This window comes from Girardinichthys multiradiatus, chromosome X (assembly GCF_021462225.1).
Source record: "Girardinichthys multiradiatus isolate DD_20200921_A chromosome X, DD_fGirMul_XY1, whole genome shotgun sequence".
NCBI classification, from domain to species: domain Eukaryota; kingdom Metazoa; phylum Chordata; class Actinopteri; order Cyprinodontiformes; family Goodeidae; genus Girardinichthys; species Girardinichthys multiradiatus.
In genome coordinates this window covers 21725244-21743361 of record NC_061817.1, presented here as the reverse complement: position 1 = coordinate 21743361, position 18118 = coordinate 21725244, and the positions used below count along the sequence as shown (strand labels likewise).

General features: G+C 42.8%; 1 protein-coding gene and 1 long non-coding RNA gene across 2 annotated transcripts in view; both read right to left on the bottom strand.

The window, feature by feature from the left end:
- Positions 1–6054: 6054 nt before the first annotated feature.
- LOC124862963 lies at positions 6055–6854 on the bottom strand. The gene is made up of 2 exons (XR_007037039.1): positions 6566–6854; positions 6055–6469 (listed from the first exon to the last, which is right to left on the bottom strand). It is a non-coding gene; the product is annotated as an uncharacterized LOC124862963 (long non-coding RNA).
- Positions 6855–7019: 165 nt separating this feature from the next.
- Positions 7020–18118, bottom strand: part of LOC124863125 — a 17927-nt gene continuing 6828 nt past the window's right edge. Inside the window, exons 2-15 of the mRNA XM_047357373.1 lie at positions 18028–18087; positions 17863–17941; positions 17672–17775; positions 17304–17576; positions 17104–17197; positions 16818–16885; positions 16573–16727; positions 16435–16513; positions 16282–16347; positions 16055–16189; positions 15907–15969; positions 15557–15694; positions 7202–14895; positions 7020–7065 (exon numbers count right to left, since the gene is read on the bottom strand). Coding sequence (XP_047213329.1) covers positions 7960–14895; positions 15557–15694; positions 15907–15969; positions 16055–16189; positions 16282–16347; positions 16435–16513; positions 16573–16727; positions 16818–16885; positions 17104–17197; positions 17304–17576; positions 17672–17775; positions 17863–17941; positions 18028–18087 — 8250 coding nt within the window. The 3' untranslated portion in view covers positions 7020–7065; positions 7202–7959. The remainder of the gene's footprint in view (positions 7066–7201; positions 14896–15556; positions 15695–15906; positions 15970–16054; positions 16190–16281; positions 16348–16434; positions 16514–16572; positions 16728–16817; positions 16886–17103; positions 17198–17303; positions 17577–17671; positions 17776–17862; positions 17942–18027; positions 18088–18118) is intronic.

Sequence of the window (18118 nt, the reverse complement as noted above, 5' to 3'; positions counted from 1 at the left end):
GTGAAAGTATGGCGATACAGTAGAGCCTCAAAAACAGTGAATTTTGAGAATTTCTTCGCCCCTGACTCCATTCATTCCTATGGGGATTTTGGGGCTCGGTTTTTCGTTAATTACGTCGCCATAGTAACTCGAAACGCCAATAAAAGTAATAGCACACCTCACGGGACCGAGCCGGTCGTTTTGATGTATATATTGTGGGGGTGCACGCAGCGGTTCGGGCCGCATTAACGGAGACGGAAGAAAAATAAAGATATAAATAAATAAAGAGTCCAGTTTAGAGGTGAATAGTAATAGGTGCCTGCCATGCATTGCATGGGAGGCAGTGCATTGCTTCGCAATGCACTGCTCTCCTATGCAATGCTTGGGCAGGCCCCAACTAGAAAATTTCGGAAGAAATTTAGACGGGGCCTGCCTCTTGGTGCGTGCTTCTGGCACCAGAGCCAAGCTGTGGCCGAGTTAAGCTTATGCCTCCTTGCATTGCCATGGTAAGCCCTATAAATATATCCAGTTTAGATGTGGATTATAATACGTGACTCTTTGCAATATCACTGGGAGCAGTGAAGCAAGCCCATTCACTCCTATCCCTCTACTGCTATGGCAAGCCCCAACTAAGGAATGTTGAGGCTTATCTTTTGAAAGGATAAAGTAGACCAATTTCCAGCAGTAGTGTTAAGACCAATGCTGCAATTATCGCTGTATGAAATACAAATACTTTTATTTTTTTAAGTATGTCTAGGTGTTATTTTGAATGTCCTGCATGGTTGTCCTTTCAGGTCTGGGTTAGTTCGATTAGTTATATAGAACCTGCTTGCTATTTTAAAATCATTGTCTATGCTATTGTCAGTTTAAAAAATTAGTAGTAACTCTGGAAGACTGAGGCTTTTATTTTGAAATTTTCAGTAAGCCTTATTTTAAGAGGCCAACACTGGGTGAGCTCCAACATTAGTGTGAAGCCCATTCCTGAAATGATGTATTGTTTAAAATGCAACGGCTTTTATTTTGTAGAGCATGTTTTGTCTTATTTTGAAAGTCCCGCATGGTTGTCACTTCAGGTCTGGGTTAGTTCCATTAGTTATATAGATCCTGCTTGCTATTAAAGAAATCATTATGAATGCTATTATAAGCTTAAAAAATCATTATTAAGTATGGGAGGTGTGGGCTTTTATTTTGAAAGTTTCAGTAGGCTTTATTTTAAAAGGCCAACATGGTCCTATTTCCAATACTGGGGGAGCTCCAACAGTAGTGTGAAGCCCACTCCTGCAATCATCTATTGTTTAAAGGTTTTTATTTTATAGAGCAGATTTTGTCTTATTTTGAAAATCAAGCATGGTTGTCCTTTCAGGTCTGGGTTATTTCTATTAGTTATATAGAACATGCTTGCTATTCTAAAACCATTGTGTATGTTATTATAAGCTTTAAATAATCATTAGTAAGCATGGAGGGTTGATGAAAGAAATTGACCTTTAGGGTCAATCACTGTTGTGTGGGTGTTGGAACAGCAGTACATGCTGTTTAAGTTCCCCACACAACATGGCCGCCATGTAGTTGCCTCCTATGAAGATGGTCAAAGGGGGTCGGGTCAGGTTTAAGCCACAGAAATGAATGAAAATGAATGAAAGTCAATGCAAAGTCCTCAGAAAGATAGTAATCCATGCATGTGTGTGGGTGTGTGTCTGTGTGTGGGTGTGTGTGTGGGTGTGGGTGTGTGTCTGTGTGTGGGTGTGTGTGTGTGTGTGGGTGTGTGTGAGTGTGTGTGGGTGTGTGTCCCAGTGTGAGACACAGAGAGGCAGAAAGAAAGACAGAATCACATCCAGACATATACAGTAGGAGATACACAGAGCTATAAATAGAACAGTGAGGAATGAATCAGCCAATCAGCAAAGAGCGTCAGTGTAACTTGACACCTGCTGTTTCTCACTCACGCAGCACCTCTCTCTCTGTCTCCCCTGGTCTAGGCTTTATAACATGGAGGCGCATGCTCCCGAACAACTGGCCATAACTCTGAAACCGTAGGGGCGATCGATGTCATTCTTGGACCGTTTTTATCAGAACGGACAGGGGAACATTAATATTCATCCTTTATTAGTGAAAATATAATAATAAAGACACAACACTGGGTGAAAAGTAAGGGAAAATGGAGAAAAAGGCAAAAATGCCTGAACATGCTCCCGAACAAAGTCTAATATCTCGGAATCCGTACATGGTATTTGAAAATTTTTTAAACTGTGGGCGACAGCTATCCCTCGTCCCCAATCATGGATATTTTCATAGCTCTATGTCATTCACAGTATAAAATATGATTTTTGAAAGAAATGGTGTCACTCATGGATTACAGGTCAAGCTCTCATTGAAAATACATGGGAGAAGGCCTACAGAAATCTACTGACTCTTGGCGATCGAGGGGTGTTTGACAGAAATCTATGAGACTTAGAACAATTTTGAAATTATTGTGTGAAAGCAGAGGCCCGGCCCTACAATCTGACCGAAAATTGTGGCTGTAGAGCGAAATTTGTGGCCGTGAGTGCCAGTTGAAAGTCATTTTTCCTGAAAAAAATCCCCTCTTTCTACACTCTAGTAACTGCCATCTCCACTGTTAAGAGTGTGATTTTCTCTCAAACTTTGTGTCGCTTGGAGTCTAATTTTAGAGAAACCGTAGCAGTTATCAACAAACCGTTTTCACTTCTGAAGAGCCGACGGATTTTCCTACAAACTGAAAGTCAAACTGTGTTTCTAGGTGAAAGTATGGCGATACAGTAGAGCCTCAAAAACAGTGAATTTTGAGGATTCCTTCCGCTCCTGACTCCATTCATTCCTATGGGATTTTTGGGCTCGGTTTTTCGCTAATTACGTCGCCATAGTAACTCGAAACGCCAATAAAAGTAATAGCACACCTCACGGGACCGAGCCGGTCGTTTTGATGTATATATTGTGGGGGTGCACGCAGCGGTTCGGGCCGCATTAATTTTGACGGAAGAAAAATAATAATAAATAAAGAGACCAGTTTAGAGGTGAATAGTAATAGGTGCCTGCCATGCATTGCATGGAGGCAGTGCATTGCATTGCTTCGCAATGCAATGCACTGCTCTCCTATGCAATGCTATGGCAGGCCCCAACTAGAAAATTTCGGAAGAAATTTAGACGGGGCCTGCCTCTTGGTGCGTTTTGCTCCGACCAGAGCTTGCTATTTTTTTATTGTCAATGCTATTGTCTATGCTATTATCAGCTTAAAATATGACTAGTAACTCTGGAAGACTGAGGCTTTTATTTTGAAATTTTCAGTAAGCCTTATTTTAAAAGGCCAACACTGGGTGAGCTCCAACATAGTGTGAAGCCCAGTCGTGAAAAGATCTATTGTTTAAAATGCAAAGGCTTTTATTTTGTAGAGCATGTTTTTTCTTATTTTGAAAGTCCAGCATGGTTGTCCCTTCAGGTCTGGGTTAGTTCCATTAGTTATACAGAACCTGTTTGCTATTTCAAAATCATTTTCTATGCTCTTTTCAGCTCTCAAAATCCATAGTAACTATGGGGCGTTGAGGCTTTTATTTTGAAAGTTTCAGTAGCCATATTTCAAAGGAGCAGCATAGGTCCCATTTCCAACACTGGGTGAACTCCAACAGTAGTGTAATGCCCAGTCTGCAATGATCTATTGTTTAAAGTGTAAAGGCTTTTATTTTGTAGAGCATGTTTTGTCTTATTCTGAAAGCCTAGTATGGTTGTCACTTTCAGGTCTGGGTTAGTTGCCATTAGTTAATAGAATCCTGCTTGCTATTTAAAAATCATTTCTATGCTATTATAAGCTTAAAAAATCATTAGTAAGTATGGAAGGTTGAGGCTTTTATTTTGAAAGTTTCAGTAAGCCTGTTTCAAAGGACCAGCATAGTCCCATTCCCATCACTGGGGGAGCTCCAACAGTAGTGTGAAGCCCACTCCTGCAATCATCTATTGTTTAAAGGCTTTTATTTATAGAGCAGATTTTGTCTTATTTTGAAAATCAAGCATGGTTGTCCTTTCAGGTCTGGGTTATTTCTATTAGTTATATAGAACATGCTTGCTATTGTAAAACCATTGTGTATGTTATTATAAGCTTTAAATAATCATTAATAAGCATGGAGGGTTGATGAAAGAAATTGACCTTTAGGGTCAATCACTGTTGTCTGGATGTTGGAACAGCAGTACATGCTGTTTAAGTTCCCCACACAACATGGCCGCCATGTAGTTGCCTCCTATGAAGATGGTCAAAGGGTTAGGGGTCAGGTCAGGTTTAAGCCATAGAAATGAATGAATATCAATGAAAGTCAATGCAAAGTCCTCAGAAAGATAGTAATCCATGCATGTGTGTGTGGGTGTGTGTCTGTGTGTGGTGTGTGTGTGTGGGTGTGTGTGTGTGTGTGGGTGTGTGTCCCAGTGTGAGACACAGAGAGGCAGAAAGAAAGACAGAATCCCATCCAGACATATACAGTAGGAGATACACAGAGCTATAAATAGAACAGTGAGGAATGAATCAGCCAATCAGCAAAGAGCGTCAGTGTAACTTGACACCTGCTGTTTCTCACTCACGCAGCACCTCTCTCTCTGTCTCCCCTGGTCTAGGCTTTATAACATGGAGGCGCATGCTCCCGAACAACTGGCCATAACTCTGAAACCGTAGGGGCGATCGATGTCATTCTTGGACCGTTTTTATCAGAACGGACAGGGGAACATGAATATTACATCCTTTATTGTTGAAAATATAATAATAAAGACACAACACTGGGTGAAAAGTAAGGGAAAATGGAGAAAAAGGCAAAATGCCTGAACATGCTCCCGAACAAAGTCTAATATCTCGGAATCCGTACATGGTATTTGAAAATTTTTTAAACTGTGGGCGACAGCTGTCCCTCGTCCCCAATCATGGATATTTTCATAGCTCTATGTCATTCACAGTATAAAATATGATTATGGAAAGAAATGGTGTCACTCATGGATTACAGGTCAAGCTCTCATTGAAAATACATGGGAGAAGGCCTACAGAAATCTACTGACTCTTGGCGATCGAGGGTGTTTTGACAGAAATCTATGAGACTTAGAACAATTTTGAAATTATTGTGTGAAAGCAGAGGCCCGGCCCTACAATCTGACCGAAAATTGTGGCTGTAGAGCGAAATTTGTGGCCGTGAGGGCCAGTTGAAACTCATTTTTCCTGAAAAAAATCCCCTCTTTTTACACTCTAGTAACTGCCATCTCCACTGTTAAGAGTGTGATTTTCTGGCAAACTTTGTGTCGCTTGGAGTCTAATTTTAGAGAAACCGTAGCAGTTATCAACAAACCGTTTTCACTTCTGAAGAGCCGACGGATTTTCCTACAAACTGAAAGTCAAACTGTTTTTCTAGGTGAAAGTATGGCGATACAGTAGAGCCTCAAAAACAGTGAATTTTGAGGATTTCTTCGCCCCTGACTCCATTCATTCCTATGGGATTTTGGGGCTCGGTTTTTCGTTAATTACGTCGCCATAGTAACTCGAAACGCCAATAAAAGTAATAGCACACCTCACGGGACCGAGCCGGTCGTTTTGATGTATATATTGTGGGGGTGCACGCAGCGGTTCGGGCCGCATTAACGGAGACGGAAGAAAAATAAAGATATAACTAGAAAATTTCGGAAGAAATTTAGACGGGGCCTGCCTCTTGGTGCGTGCTTCTGGGACCACAAAGTTTCTCTGGCCGTTAGGTTTAGCTCCCATTAGGTTTGAGGGCAGAACTATGAAGAGCTTAAAAGAACTGTAAATTTGTGTTAGTTCAATTAAAGTCACCAAAAACTGTTTTCCATTTACCTGAAACAGGATTCAGGTTTCATTACATGAGGTTAAAACATGGCTTCAGACTTGAACCTGTCATAATAATGCATTTCAAAAACAGCTGGGAACAATAGTTTAGCAGCAATATTAATGTTCAACCAAATTCAGCATTCTTCTTTGACATGACTAAATGTTTTTATTAAATATTGTAGTTAAATTTTATTCTGTAGCCAAGAGTATGATTCATGTTGATGAGGAAATAAAAACTTTCTGAATCAGGATGCGTTTGTACCATGAGTTTTAATGGTAATTTACACAAGTAAATCCACTTCTTGATACTTCAGATAATTCAATTCAATTCAGTTTTATTGATATAGCGCCAATTCACAACACATGTTGTCTCAAGGCACTTCACAACGGTCAGGTTCATACATTCCAATTAATCCTAACAATTGAAATGACTGAAGTCCTTAGCGATGACAAACATTACAATTAGTTTCCTTCAGAATGGATTTGAACAATAACATTTGGTCTGACAAAGCAATACATGTAATTAGTTCAGCTCAGTGATCTCCTGCTATAGTTTCTTTTGAAGCTCTTTGACTTGAGACACTTTAGTTTCCTGTTGGGATGTGATCTGCTGCTTCACATCAGAGCCTTCATGGTGAGAAGTGGAGGAAAGTTGAAAATAGCCACCTGTAAAATTCAATTGAAATAAATAAAACATTAATATACATGGTACATTTTTTGATTTATTTGATAATTAACAAATGCAGTGGAAATTAAGCTTACATAAGTCCAGAGGTTGCAGACTGTGTGCCGCAAATGCTTGATGTTTGCTCCCGCCTCGTTGACGCTCCAGCTGTTGGTCAAGTTGTTGATGGCGATGACCCGTCCCACGGCATGTTGAAAGAAACACAGACATCAAGATAAAACTTTCAAGCCTTAAGAAAAATCATCATCATTTAAAATCATGAACATGCAGATTTCTAACTACGTAGGTGACCCAGGAGGGGTCTATGTTGCAACTGCAGTAAGTTTTGAGAAAAATGTACAATCACAACTTCATTGTGTTGTTGCAAATTACCCTGAACATGTCGTGGACATACCTGGTCATGGGGCACGGAGTCCAGAAACCTTGACATAAAGAGACACAAATTACTTCAATGAGAAAAGCACACGAAATAACTTATCCTAAGCTCAGTTAATGAAAAGCAAAATGAAAGCCATATCTTTTTCTCCGTAGACTGCTTGGAAGATCAAGGCTGCCAGGTGGGTTGGGGTGTCCTGCGCTAAAAGCATGGATACATGAATAATTACAATCATGAGATTCATGTTATATTTGAACTTTTACCAACAGCTACTATAATTGCAACATACAAAATACTTTTTAGGTTCATAGTGTATCATCAGCTAGATTTTGGATACCTTGGTGACGTATGATGGGCCGCTCTGCAAATCGACCAGGTCCAGCTTCCTCCATCTCTTCTTGGAACCCTCATGAGTCATGCCGTGCGTTGCATGCTCTCAAGCCTGCAAAAACTTACTAAAACTGGGCAAAAAACGGTTCTTTCCACTCAAAGCAAATTAACATAATGGCCAAGCAAACAGAGCGGAGTGGAGAATGTCCATAGTGTGGAAAAAACTGCTCCATCAGACTGGAGCATTGGCTCATGATCAGAAAGAAAACCAAAAAAGGAAAATAAAAAGAATACTAGAGAGCTCTAGCAGGTTCTCTAGGGGAGTTAAATAAAATGTTTCAAAAATGCACTGGTCTCCAAATTAGTTCAGTGGTCGTCTGAAGTAGCTGTATTCAAGAGTAATAAGCTTCACAGCCGTTACTGGACCTGTACAGGCCGTCAGCCGACACCGCTATTCTTATTAGCTGTTAAATACATTCACTTTCTTACAATATCCCAGGGGTATCCTAGGTGACCACTCGGTGCCTCAAATGGAGTACTGTGGTCATCTCAAGTTGAAGTATTCATGAGCAATAAGCTTCACAGCCGTTACTGGACCTGTACAGGCCGTCAGCCGACACCGTTATTCTTATTACCCTTTAAATACATCAACTGGATTTCCAGTATCCAAGCGAATCATTGAGGACATTTGATTCTGATTATTTGTTCTCACTTTGGTGTTTTTACCTAAGATGGAGTACCATTAAAAATGACAGGACTATTGTCCTAGTGTAATTTGTTTCCCAGCCCTCCTCTCAAGTCATGGTGAAGATGCAGCTGAAAATGAAGCCAAAATGCAATATACAGGGTTGTGGTAACTGTAATAAGTCTGCAACACACCTGACTGAACACAATATTCTGGCTGAGAAATGTAAATGTGGTCAATGAGAGTCTGCCTTTCCGTTGTTGGATCCGAGATGAGTTGAGTAATCCTTTGCTTCCAAACAACTCCTTGATTGCTTTTTTCCCCGGAGAGAGGAGGTCCTCGTTGAAGTCTCCCAATACCACAACTGGCTGAATATCCATTGAATTCAGGCCATCCAAAAGATTTTCCATGTTTGTCAAAAACGTAGCTAGATCATAACTTGGTGGCCTGTAAACCGTGGCAATGAGGGCTGTGATCGGCGCATCCACTTTCACAACGTTGTATTCGAGATCGGTAACATTGTGAAAGTATCTCCGCTCCTGGGGTTGTAGAAGACTCCTGCAGTAAGTGGCGACTCCTCCCCCCTCTTTGGTAGACATGTCCACTCGGTTGGAATAAGAAACATGTCTGTTGCGTGAAAAGAAACAATAACCCTCCATTTGGCAACAAGCTGGAGCAGAAGATCCAAATAAATGAGTCTCGGTAAGGCATAAAATATCTGCCAATCTGAGTTCATGATGGTGTTTCATGTCCTCAGAATGAGAGATGAGACCTTCGACGTTGTGATGAATAATTCTTAAAGTTGCACTTTGATGACGTGATTGAAAATTCAAGAGGGGTCTGGCGTTTGAGAACGATGCTGTTCTCATCGAATCCATAGCTGCTCTGATATTTTCATCGGCGTAGATCTTATTCTCGTCCAAATCAATGATTTTAAGTCCTTCCAGAGAAGTTGTGCGACTGAGGGCGACGTATGCCATTCCGTGTTCAAAAACTCTCTTCAAAGAAACAACTGCAGACTTCATGGTCATCCCTTGTACTTTGTGTGCTGTACATCCAAACGCCAACTTGATTGGAAACTGATGTCGAACAACTCCTTTTATGCTGGTTTGTTCCTCAAATCTCTCGATGTAAACAAAGTTGTCTGGTTTCCCTTTGATTTTTTTGGTGTGGCCAGCTGTGGGACTATCCAGTTTCAGTCCTATTAATTTCACGGTTCTGTTTCCATCTTTAGTCCTGGTGATGATATCTGCAATAGTGCCAAAGGTTCCATTGACAAGACCATCCTCTACGTTCAGGTTTCTTATGATCATGACTCTGATTCCCAATCCGACTTGTAGATTGTCAGGCAAATCTCGTTTCTTGGCTTTGACGCAGCTACCTAGATTTGTCATGTTTCCTGTTTTTGTATCCCTCTTGTAGTCCTCTGCCTGAACATCAACTATTACTGTTGATAAAGAAGCCACAACTGCTGCATTGTGAGCGTCCACCTCTTTGTTTGTGGCAAAAACATGCAGCACGTCCATTGGACACTCTTTGGGGTCGGTAATAGTTTGTGTTAAGAGAGATCTGTCGCCGTCGCTGAGTAAATCTGCTTTCCCTTTAACTCTAATCCGGTTCAGGAGCTCCGCAAATGCTCTGTCGTCTTTCTGTCGCATGATTTCCGTCAGACTGACCATGTGGAAATTTTCGTTCCAGATATCAAGGACGCCGGCCTCAGTGACACAAAGAGGTTTTGCTCCTCCTACTGGTGGCAGCTGGTAGAAATCTCCCACAGCCAAAACAGAAATCCCTCCAAATGGTCTTGTGTTTCCCTTGATTTGTTGAAATCTCCAGTGGACATATGAAAACAAGTCTTTGGAGATCATGGAGATTTCATCAATGATTAAGATTTCTACATTGGAAAGAACGGCTCTCACTTCATCCAGTGTATTTCCAAGTCCTTTGTATGGTGGCTTTAAGCTTTTGGGTAGCTTCAAAACTGAATGTAAAGTCTTGCCTGAGATGTTGTAAGCTGCAGTTCCAGTAAAAGCTGTGAGGAGTACCGTGGGCTGAGACATGTCACCAATATCGCGAAATCTGGGAAGCTGGCGCAAGAGCTTGGTTGCTTCCTGGTAAACACATTTGATAACATGAGACTTGCCACAGCCCGCCCCTCCAGTCAAAAAATAAAAGAACGGGTCTGGATTTTGACCCCAGACACGTTGCAGACACCAATGGCGAATGGCGTAAAACATGGACGCTTGAGTCTCATTTAAACTACGGTACATTTGTCTAATAAAATCAGGGCTCAATTTGGGTATTTCGATTGCTGGCATGGCTCCACTGTTGACATCAACTTGGTATTCTGGGACAGGGTCTTGTTCTTCACTTTCATCGATTGAGGGTCGCTCCGCTACGCATTCCAAACGGTCCAACTCAACTTCAGGAGCAAAAGTGTTCCAAGCATTGCGAACCGGTCCTTGCTTTGTCAGTTCTTCCATAATCTTGTCGATTTTCTTTCCTTCACCTTCGTATCTTTTGCGGTTCCACTCAACGTACTGTTTAACTTGCCAGCTACCACAGAGTCCATTGTCGTAAAAGGCTTTGTAAGTTGTGTGTTCCTCATTTTTCAGGTCCTCATCTCTTCTGTGTGGAAAGTACAACTTCAGAAGCCGTCTGTAAAACTTTTCTGGTCTTTTCTTCTCTGAGAAACGGGTAAATCTGATAACTGCTGGTTTGCCCATTGTTCTCTTCTGGATGTATCCGGCATCATTTAGGAGGGGGATTGCATTTGGTCCTTCAATTTGTTTTCCATAAAGGACCCTGTATTCCGACACAAATTCCGCCAGGCACATGTGTTGAAATTCTAACGTTTCAGGTCTGTTGAGATATTTTTCAGGCAATCCTGTCATCCAAACATTCTCTTCATCTGGGGCCATGTTCATCAGTTTGCTCATGGGAAGGCTCATTTTCACACAGTCTTCATCAGTTTGGATAAAAATGACACTGCGTGATGACTTTTTAAGGGGTAGACTACATGTACGGGCTACTGACTCTTGAGCGCTAACTTCTCTCTGTTTTGAATAGGCCTGCATGATCTTTTTCATCTCGTCCCGTTGGTTGATATCGGACTTCTTTAGATCCTCGACAATGGATTTGAGGAACTGCGCCATTTCATGCTCTGGCTTGGCTATGTAGGACATCATGTACTCAATACAGCTGTACTCATCGATCACATACTGAATGTCCATGTTAGCATTCCAAGCACGCAGGAGATCCGGGTTGTATCCATTCACCCAGCTGTCTTTGGGATCACGCTTCATCATCACTACCATTCCAGAAGTCAGAGCATCCACATAGTGGTTGTATTCTTCTTTGGTCATCTTACAAGCCTGGAGTAATTCTGGCAAATCCTTGAAAGAAGATTTTTGATCCATGAGCAAATCCCTTATTGATTTCAGCTTCCTCTTTGCTTCTCTTTGTTGGTTTGAGATGATTATTGGCTTCGATTTTCTGGACTTCTTCTGGACATCCTTTTGTCTGGATTGCTTAGCTTTTTCATCACAATCATTTTCAAAGTCGAATAAGAGAGGGGCTGTGATTCTGGTGCGGTCCATGGGTAGTTTGGGAAATCCAAATCTGCATTGCACATTTCCTTTCTTGCATGATTTGGAATGCTTTTTGCTGTGCATTTGAACCTCCGTTACAATTTTGTGGAGCTCAGGGTCTGTGGTTTCATCGGGCAACTGACAGGATATGTAACGGTCGATGAAATTGATGACTTGGTCACAACATGAGGGGTCCTCCATCTCAGGTGCATCCTTAATCCATATCACAGAATGTATATGCGGGGAACCCCTTGCTTGAAATTCCACACGATAAAAGTAATCCTCAACTGGTCCGATGGGCTGCGCAGGGGACAAAATGAGATCTGTGAAGAGAGCATCCACCCTCTTGGAGAACATTCTCATCACAGTAACAGGGTTGCTCCTAAGAATGTCACACTTGGTGTTCCAGTCGAGCTCTGAGAAGTTGACCTGCTCTCCGTGTTGAGCTTTGATGGCCTCAATGACTTCCGGCCATCTCATTTCAGCAGCAGAGAAGGTACAAAAGAAGGTTGGCTTTCCCAGCTGCCTCACCATGGCGTGCAAATCGCGCAAACCTTTCTCCCAATAAGCTGGAGTTCCTCTTAGGGGTTGCATAAAACGAGTGGCCTCTTTATTTTGGATTAGTTTTTCTAACTCTTCTTTGTCCTGTAGCATCTTGCTGGAAATGTTTTGTCCTTCTTTGCTCCGGGCTTTGCCTTTTCTTGACTGAATTGACATGCTGTTGTTGGCCATATGAGTCTCAGTAACAAACTGAGCAAAGAAAAGATAACTCTGGTCTTTGGCAAATCGAGTGTCTACAGAGAAAAGCCTGACATTGAAATACATACTTGGTGACAGTATAACTCGTCTGGCTTCGTCTAACGTGTTTTGGCCAGTGGGGAACTGCACAGGAAAAGCCTTGGCTTCCAGCCTTGGAACAGTAAAGAAGCCAACGGGTTTGTTTCCTTGGGCGGGAGCGACACTAAAAATTCCATCTCCATAGGAGAGCACTTCCTGTGCTATGTCAGGTGGCTGCATGCAAGTGTCCAAGATCAGACCCGGTCGAAGAGCCTGATGTTCTTCCCCTATGTGGTCAGGTTGGTCTGTGACTGCATCCTCTGCTTGGGTTTCTGATTCCTCAACAGGTTGGTCGTCCTGGAAATCCTCAAATGTTGCACTTTCATTTATATTTACATCCTTGTAATCCGGGTGGGTCTCTTTAAGCTTTCTGAGTGCAGCCAAAACATTTTCCATGTTTACTGTGTAAAAGTATTGGTATCCTTTGTATTTAATTTTCCTCTTCAGCTTAACCTGTAAAAGCTGTGCTTCTGTGCTGGGCCTGGGAAGACAGTTCACGATTGTTTCCATTTCCGAAGGTACACAAACAACAGCTCCATGAATTGCTCTCTGCTGTCCTTTGGGCAATGAAACAATCTTGGCAAAAGGCAGTATTTTTGCAATCAATTGCCTCTCAAGTACATTCAATAGGGAAAGCTCTGTGGGAATCGGTGCCAGGTCCAGGTGATTGGCAGCAGCGATTGATGGCATCTTTCCTCTGGTTACGTAGCTGTCACATGTGTAGCAGATCCACTCCTGAGTCCTCTCTTTGGGTACAGAACACGGGGCGGAACATGCAGAGTCACACATGTGAACATACGTACCTGTCAGGCATTCGGCCTCCACACGAATGTTCTTGGTATATTTGGCTCTGTTACAATGCTTGACTTGACTCGGGAAAAGAGCTCTGTGACAAACCGTGCAGACATGTGTGGGTCCAAGTTGAATTTTCTCTTGAAATTTCAGAATTGCAGCTTTCATTTCGTTGCTGATCAGAGGCTGTGGAGTTCCTTGGAGAAAGTCTAAAGTCCTTCTGTATTTTCGCCTGATTCTCATTGCACACTGCAGCATTGTATTTTGAGGAAGTGTCTTCTTTGATAGCCTTAGTCTCTTGTTGACAGCACATTTTTTAATATGTTGCACCCGGAACTGTAACTTGCTGTACATTTTCTTCATATACATCCTCATAAGTCTTTTCTGTCTGGCTGTGAAGTTGGGATCGTTGCTGTACCTTTCCTTTATATAGTTCTTCATAAATGTTTTTTGTCTGGCTGTGAAGTTGGGTTCGTTGCTGTACCTCTCCTTTATATAGTTCTTCATAAATGTTTTTTGTCTGGCTGTGAAGTTGGGATCGTTGCTGTACCTTTCCTTTATATAGTTCTTCATGAATGTTTTCTTTCTGGCTGTGAAGTTGGGTTCGTTGCTGTATCTTTCCTTCATATACTTCTTCATAAATGCTTTCTGTCTGGCTTTGTAGTTGGGATCGTTGCTGTATCTTTTCTTCACATATTCCATTAGTCTCCTTCGGTAAGCAACATCACGCTTGTATCTAGCAGTTAACTGGATCTTCCTCTCTGCATGTTGAAGAAGATATGCTTGTTTCATTGCCCGTATTTTTTTTACCTTATATGTAGGCGATGTATCATATTTTTCTTTCTCAGATGTTCTTTGTTTCATTTTTTTAACTACATCCTGTCCCAGCTGAGCTTTGACCCTGTCTTTTACTTTTTTCCTCCTGGCTTTCGGCATTTTGGACACATCTGGCATCGTTGGGACGGTTTCCTCTAATATGTGGCCAACTTCAACAAGCCAAGCTGGCATTTCCTCTTCATCCTCTTCATCAGAAGCGCTCTCTGATTTCTTAGCACCTGGGCTTGCTTGTGTGGATCCAGGTGAAATATTCAGATTGCTCAAGGCCGGAGGAGGGGCATCACCAATGTCGTCGCTGACAAACGATACTGGTACAAACTCATACGTGGCATTGGGGCCACGGTTCTGAAAGAGTTTGTACAGATGTTCAACCATGAGCGTTAGGTTGCTAAAGGTCATGACCACTGCAGTTCCGTTAGGATGGGGCAGGCCTGCTGAGTTTCTTGAGTGAGAATCAAAAACTCCAAACCTACCGTCTCTGTCCCGGAAAACTGCAATGCACTCAGGAGTCACCAAAAGAAAAGCATGGGTGACATTTTCAGACAGACACTCTAGTTGTGAGGCAAGAGGAAATCCCATTCGCTGTGACCTTTGAGGGCTATCATTCTGACACAAAACACGACCAACTCTGACACCCGTTGTGTGTACAGAGTAGATGTTCCCGTCTGTCAGTACTTGTTGGGGCATCTCTTCAACTGTCAAGTGATTATCAACAAATCTACCGTCCAACATGAGCTGCTGTTTAATGCCAACATAAAGTGCATCTCCTTGCTCAAGTACTCTGTCAAGTAAGACTGTGTCACACTGCAACCCCTCACTGTGGTACGCTAAAAATGTCAGAGCCATACAGGTGCACTGGTGATTACGGGAAAATGTACCGTATCTGTAGTCAGCCTGGCAATGTGTGGCTCTCACAGTCTGGACAGGCGGACCGCTGGCACAGGGTTCCAACGAAGAAGCCTGAATCATAATCAGAAAATGGCATAAATTTAGCATTTTTACATACATTTTTTGGCTCATAAGTTAACAAATTTAAAATATACAACTGTATTAAACAAAAACTGTTAACAGGTCAAGTTTAGTTTCCAGGATGTAGATATTCAAAATATTTGACATTACAACAATAGATTATTCATGAATGTTACCTGGCAGCTGTCATCCCTGACATGGTCCTCCAGAGGCGCGGGAGAGGACTTGGCGGGGGCATCAACCTCCAACGTGGGGTGGCTCTCCTGGGCTGGCGACGGGCTGGCCTGGACCTCTCAGTCGGAGCTCCCTCCACCTGAAATCAAGAGGAGCTTTAAAGTTGGTGGAAAGTACAGAAGATGCACACAACTCTATATGTTGAGGTCTCTGATTTAGGCTCTGTTGCAAATATATTTTAAATAATTTAAGACAACTTACATCCACTACTATTCAACTATTGAAACTACTTTAAAACACAGAAAACAGTTTGAAATGCTTTCTGTACCAGAAACCAGGCAAGTGTCTCACAACACCGGCTTCAGTAGTTTTTGTTGATTTTGGTGCCGCCATTTAAAAGGTTAATAAAGTTTAGTTTCCAGTATTTACATATTTAAAATATTTGACATTACAACAGTAGATTATTCATGAAAGTTACCTGGCAGCTGTCATCCCTGACATGGTCCTCCAGAGGCGCGGGAGAGGACTCGGCGGGGGCGTCAACCTCCAACGTGGGGGCGGCTCTCCTGGGCTGGCGACGGGCTGGCCTGGTCCTCTCAGTCGGAGCTCCCTCCACCTGAAATCAACAGGAGCTTTGAGTTTAGTGGAAAGTACAGAAGATGCACCAAACATCTTGAGGTATCTGTGATTTAGGCTCTGTCTACAACATGTTCTGTTGCAAATATAATTTAAAACAACTTACATCCACTACTATTCAACTTTAAAACACAGAAAACAGTTTGAAATCCTTTCTGTAATGATAGATCAAAGGTTAAAATAGTTTCAGACCTGCAGCTCCTCCGGTCTCGGCTTGGAGGGATCGGGTCGTGGACGACGTCTCACACTGGCTTTCTAAATAAAAGACAAAACAAATGCAATGAAATGACTGACAGACCATTTGTAGCACATCAAATTTAAAATGAGCATCCAAAAATACCTTCTTCCCCTTCAGAGCACGCGTCGGTAACGGAGCGTCACGGCCAGACGCAGGAACGATCCGGTCCATCTCCTCCAGCACCGTTGGGCTGAACCACACAGGATTCGGGGGAATGGTCGAGTCCAGCAGGTCTCCCTTTAAAATAGAAAATAAAAATGCTTAAAATGTTTTCATTCCTTCACTGAGGGAACACACAATGTTCAGATTTGAGGTGAAGCAAAACGTACCTGTTGGTCAACCATCCTCCCAGTGATGTGTGGAGAGCCATCACCCCTCTGGACCTGGCGCGACGTCTGTATTGATTAGAAGATTTACAATGCTTACACATTCCCTAAAACAATGCTTACGTTTTATTAAAAAATCAAGTATGCATTACTTACCCTCTGGCCACCACGGACAACAGTCCAAGCGAAAGGGTCCGAAGGACGCGGAGCTGGAACCTCGCCGACCACAACCAGCCTGGGGGGGAACGTCTCACCACGGGGGAAGGAGGCGTCACAGGAGCAGGAGGCGGAGGCCTAGGGGGGGAACGTCTCACCACGGGGGAAGGAGGCGTCACAGGAGCAGGAGGTGGAGCTGGAGATGTCGGTGCACTTAACTCAAGTTGCGTGTAGGACGCATCCCACAGCAACTGAGCAAGGACCTCCATCCCAGGATGGTCGCTCAGGTGAACCTGCAACACACAAGTCAAATAACACATTCAATCATGAACATTAAGCACTAGTAACATTTTGATAGCAACAAATATAAAAATTCAACTTACGCCATCCCTGCTCCACATGTCCAAGCAGCTCCGCGGGAAATGTTCAACTACCGAGAGGTAGCGAACATCTGAAGGAGAGAGGAAGACAACAATCATTCTTAATGCCGCTCAGACTAACACTGTAGTGATTTAATGATAGAGAGACACCTAGCACTAGTCTGTTTTTCACTAATTTTGTGTTAATTCCAACTTTAATTGGCAGTGAGCTGAGAACACATTAGGAACATTAACACAATTCCACAAAGTAAAATTTCAGTATAAAAATAAATTGTGTAACATCACTTACTTCTCCGAGCAGCCACACGGTGGTACTCCTGCCGGAGCAGCTGTTGGTGGTCTTCCTCCACGGTTAGACGTGGAGGAAAGTCCACAACAACCACCTGTATGATTGAATCAAAGTAAATAACACAAATTAACATACATTTATATATATATATAATTTGTTTTATTTTTTTTTTGAACAAATTCAGTGAATATTAGACTTACGTTAGGGCAGAGGTTGCCGACGGCAAGCAGCAGCCCCTCGAAGTCCGCGCCCGACTGCTGCACGGTCCTTCTGGCTTCCAAGTTGTTGCCGGGTGCCAGAAGACAGACTACCTCGGGGGTCCGAGGCAGAACTGCTCCCAGCACCTCACGCCTCAACTCGTCCGCCGAGGCCCCGGGGGTTGCAAGAAACCCAAAGGAGAGGTTGCCCTCTGGCATGGAGACAAACTCATCAACGTAAGCACGCAGATGAGAGTCACCAACCAAAAGAACAAACTGAAAAAGAAATAAAGAAAAAAGATGAACGTGATATGATTAGGTTTTCAGTGCACACTGAGAATGAAGTATAAGGTGGGACAGAAACAACATACCCTCTTCTCCGGGACCGCGGCTGGCAGGACCAACTTGTGACTACGGTAAGTCACAGGGGAAAACGGCCACTTCACGACGCGATGGCGACGCCCCGTCCCACGGCCTATAGAGAGACAAACATACAGTTCAAAATCAAATTTCACTGAATTGAGAATTGAACATATTCTACAAAATAACTTAATGTACATACGTGACACAAGAGAGGTCAATGGCCTACGGGGCTCCTCCTGGCAAACCACCTGGCCCGGGGACTCCAGCAGTCGGGACATCTGAGAACAAATAAAAATTCAATGACTAAAGAAAACCAAACAAATGATCCAAAACTTAGTTACTGAACAGTAAACTACAGCTTTACCTTCTTCTCCGGAGACTGGGTGGGGGTCCAAGCCTGCGCGGTGGGTGGGGATGTCCTGGGCTGCAAACACAGGCATAATTACAACCATGTT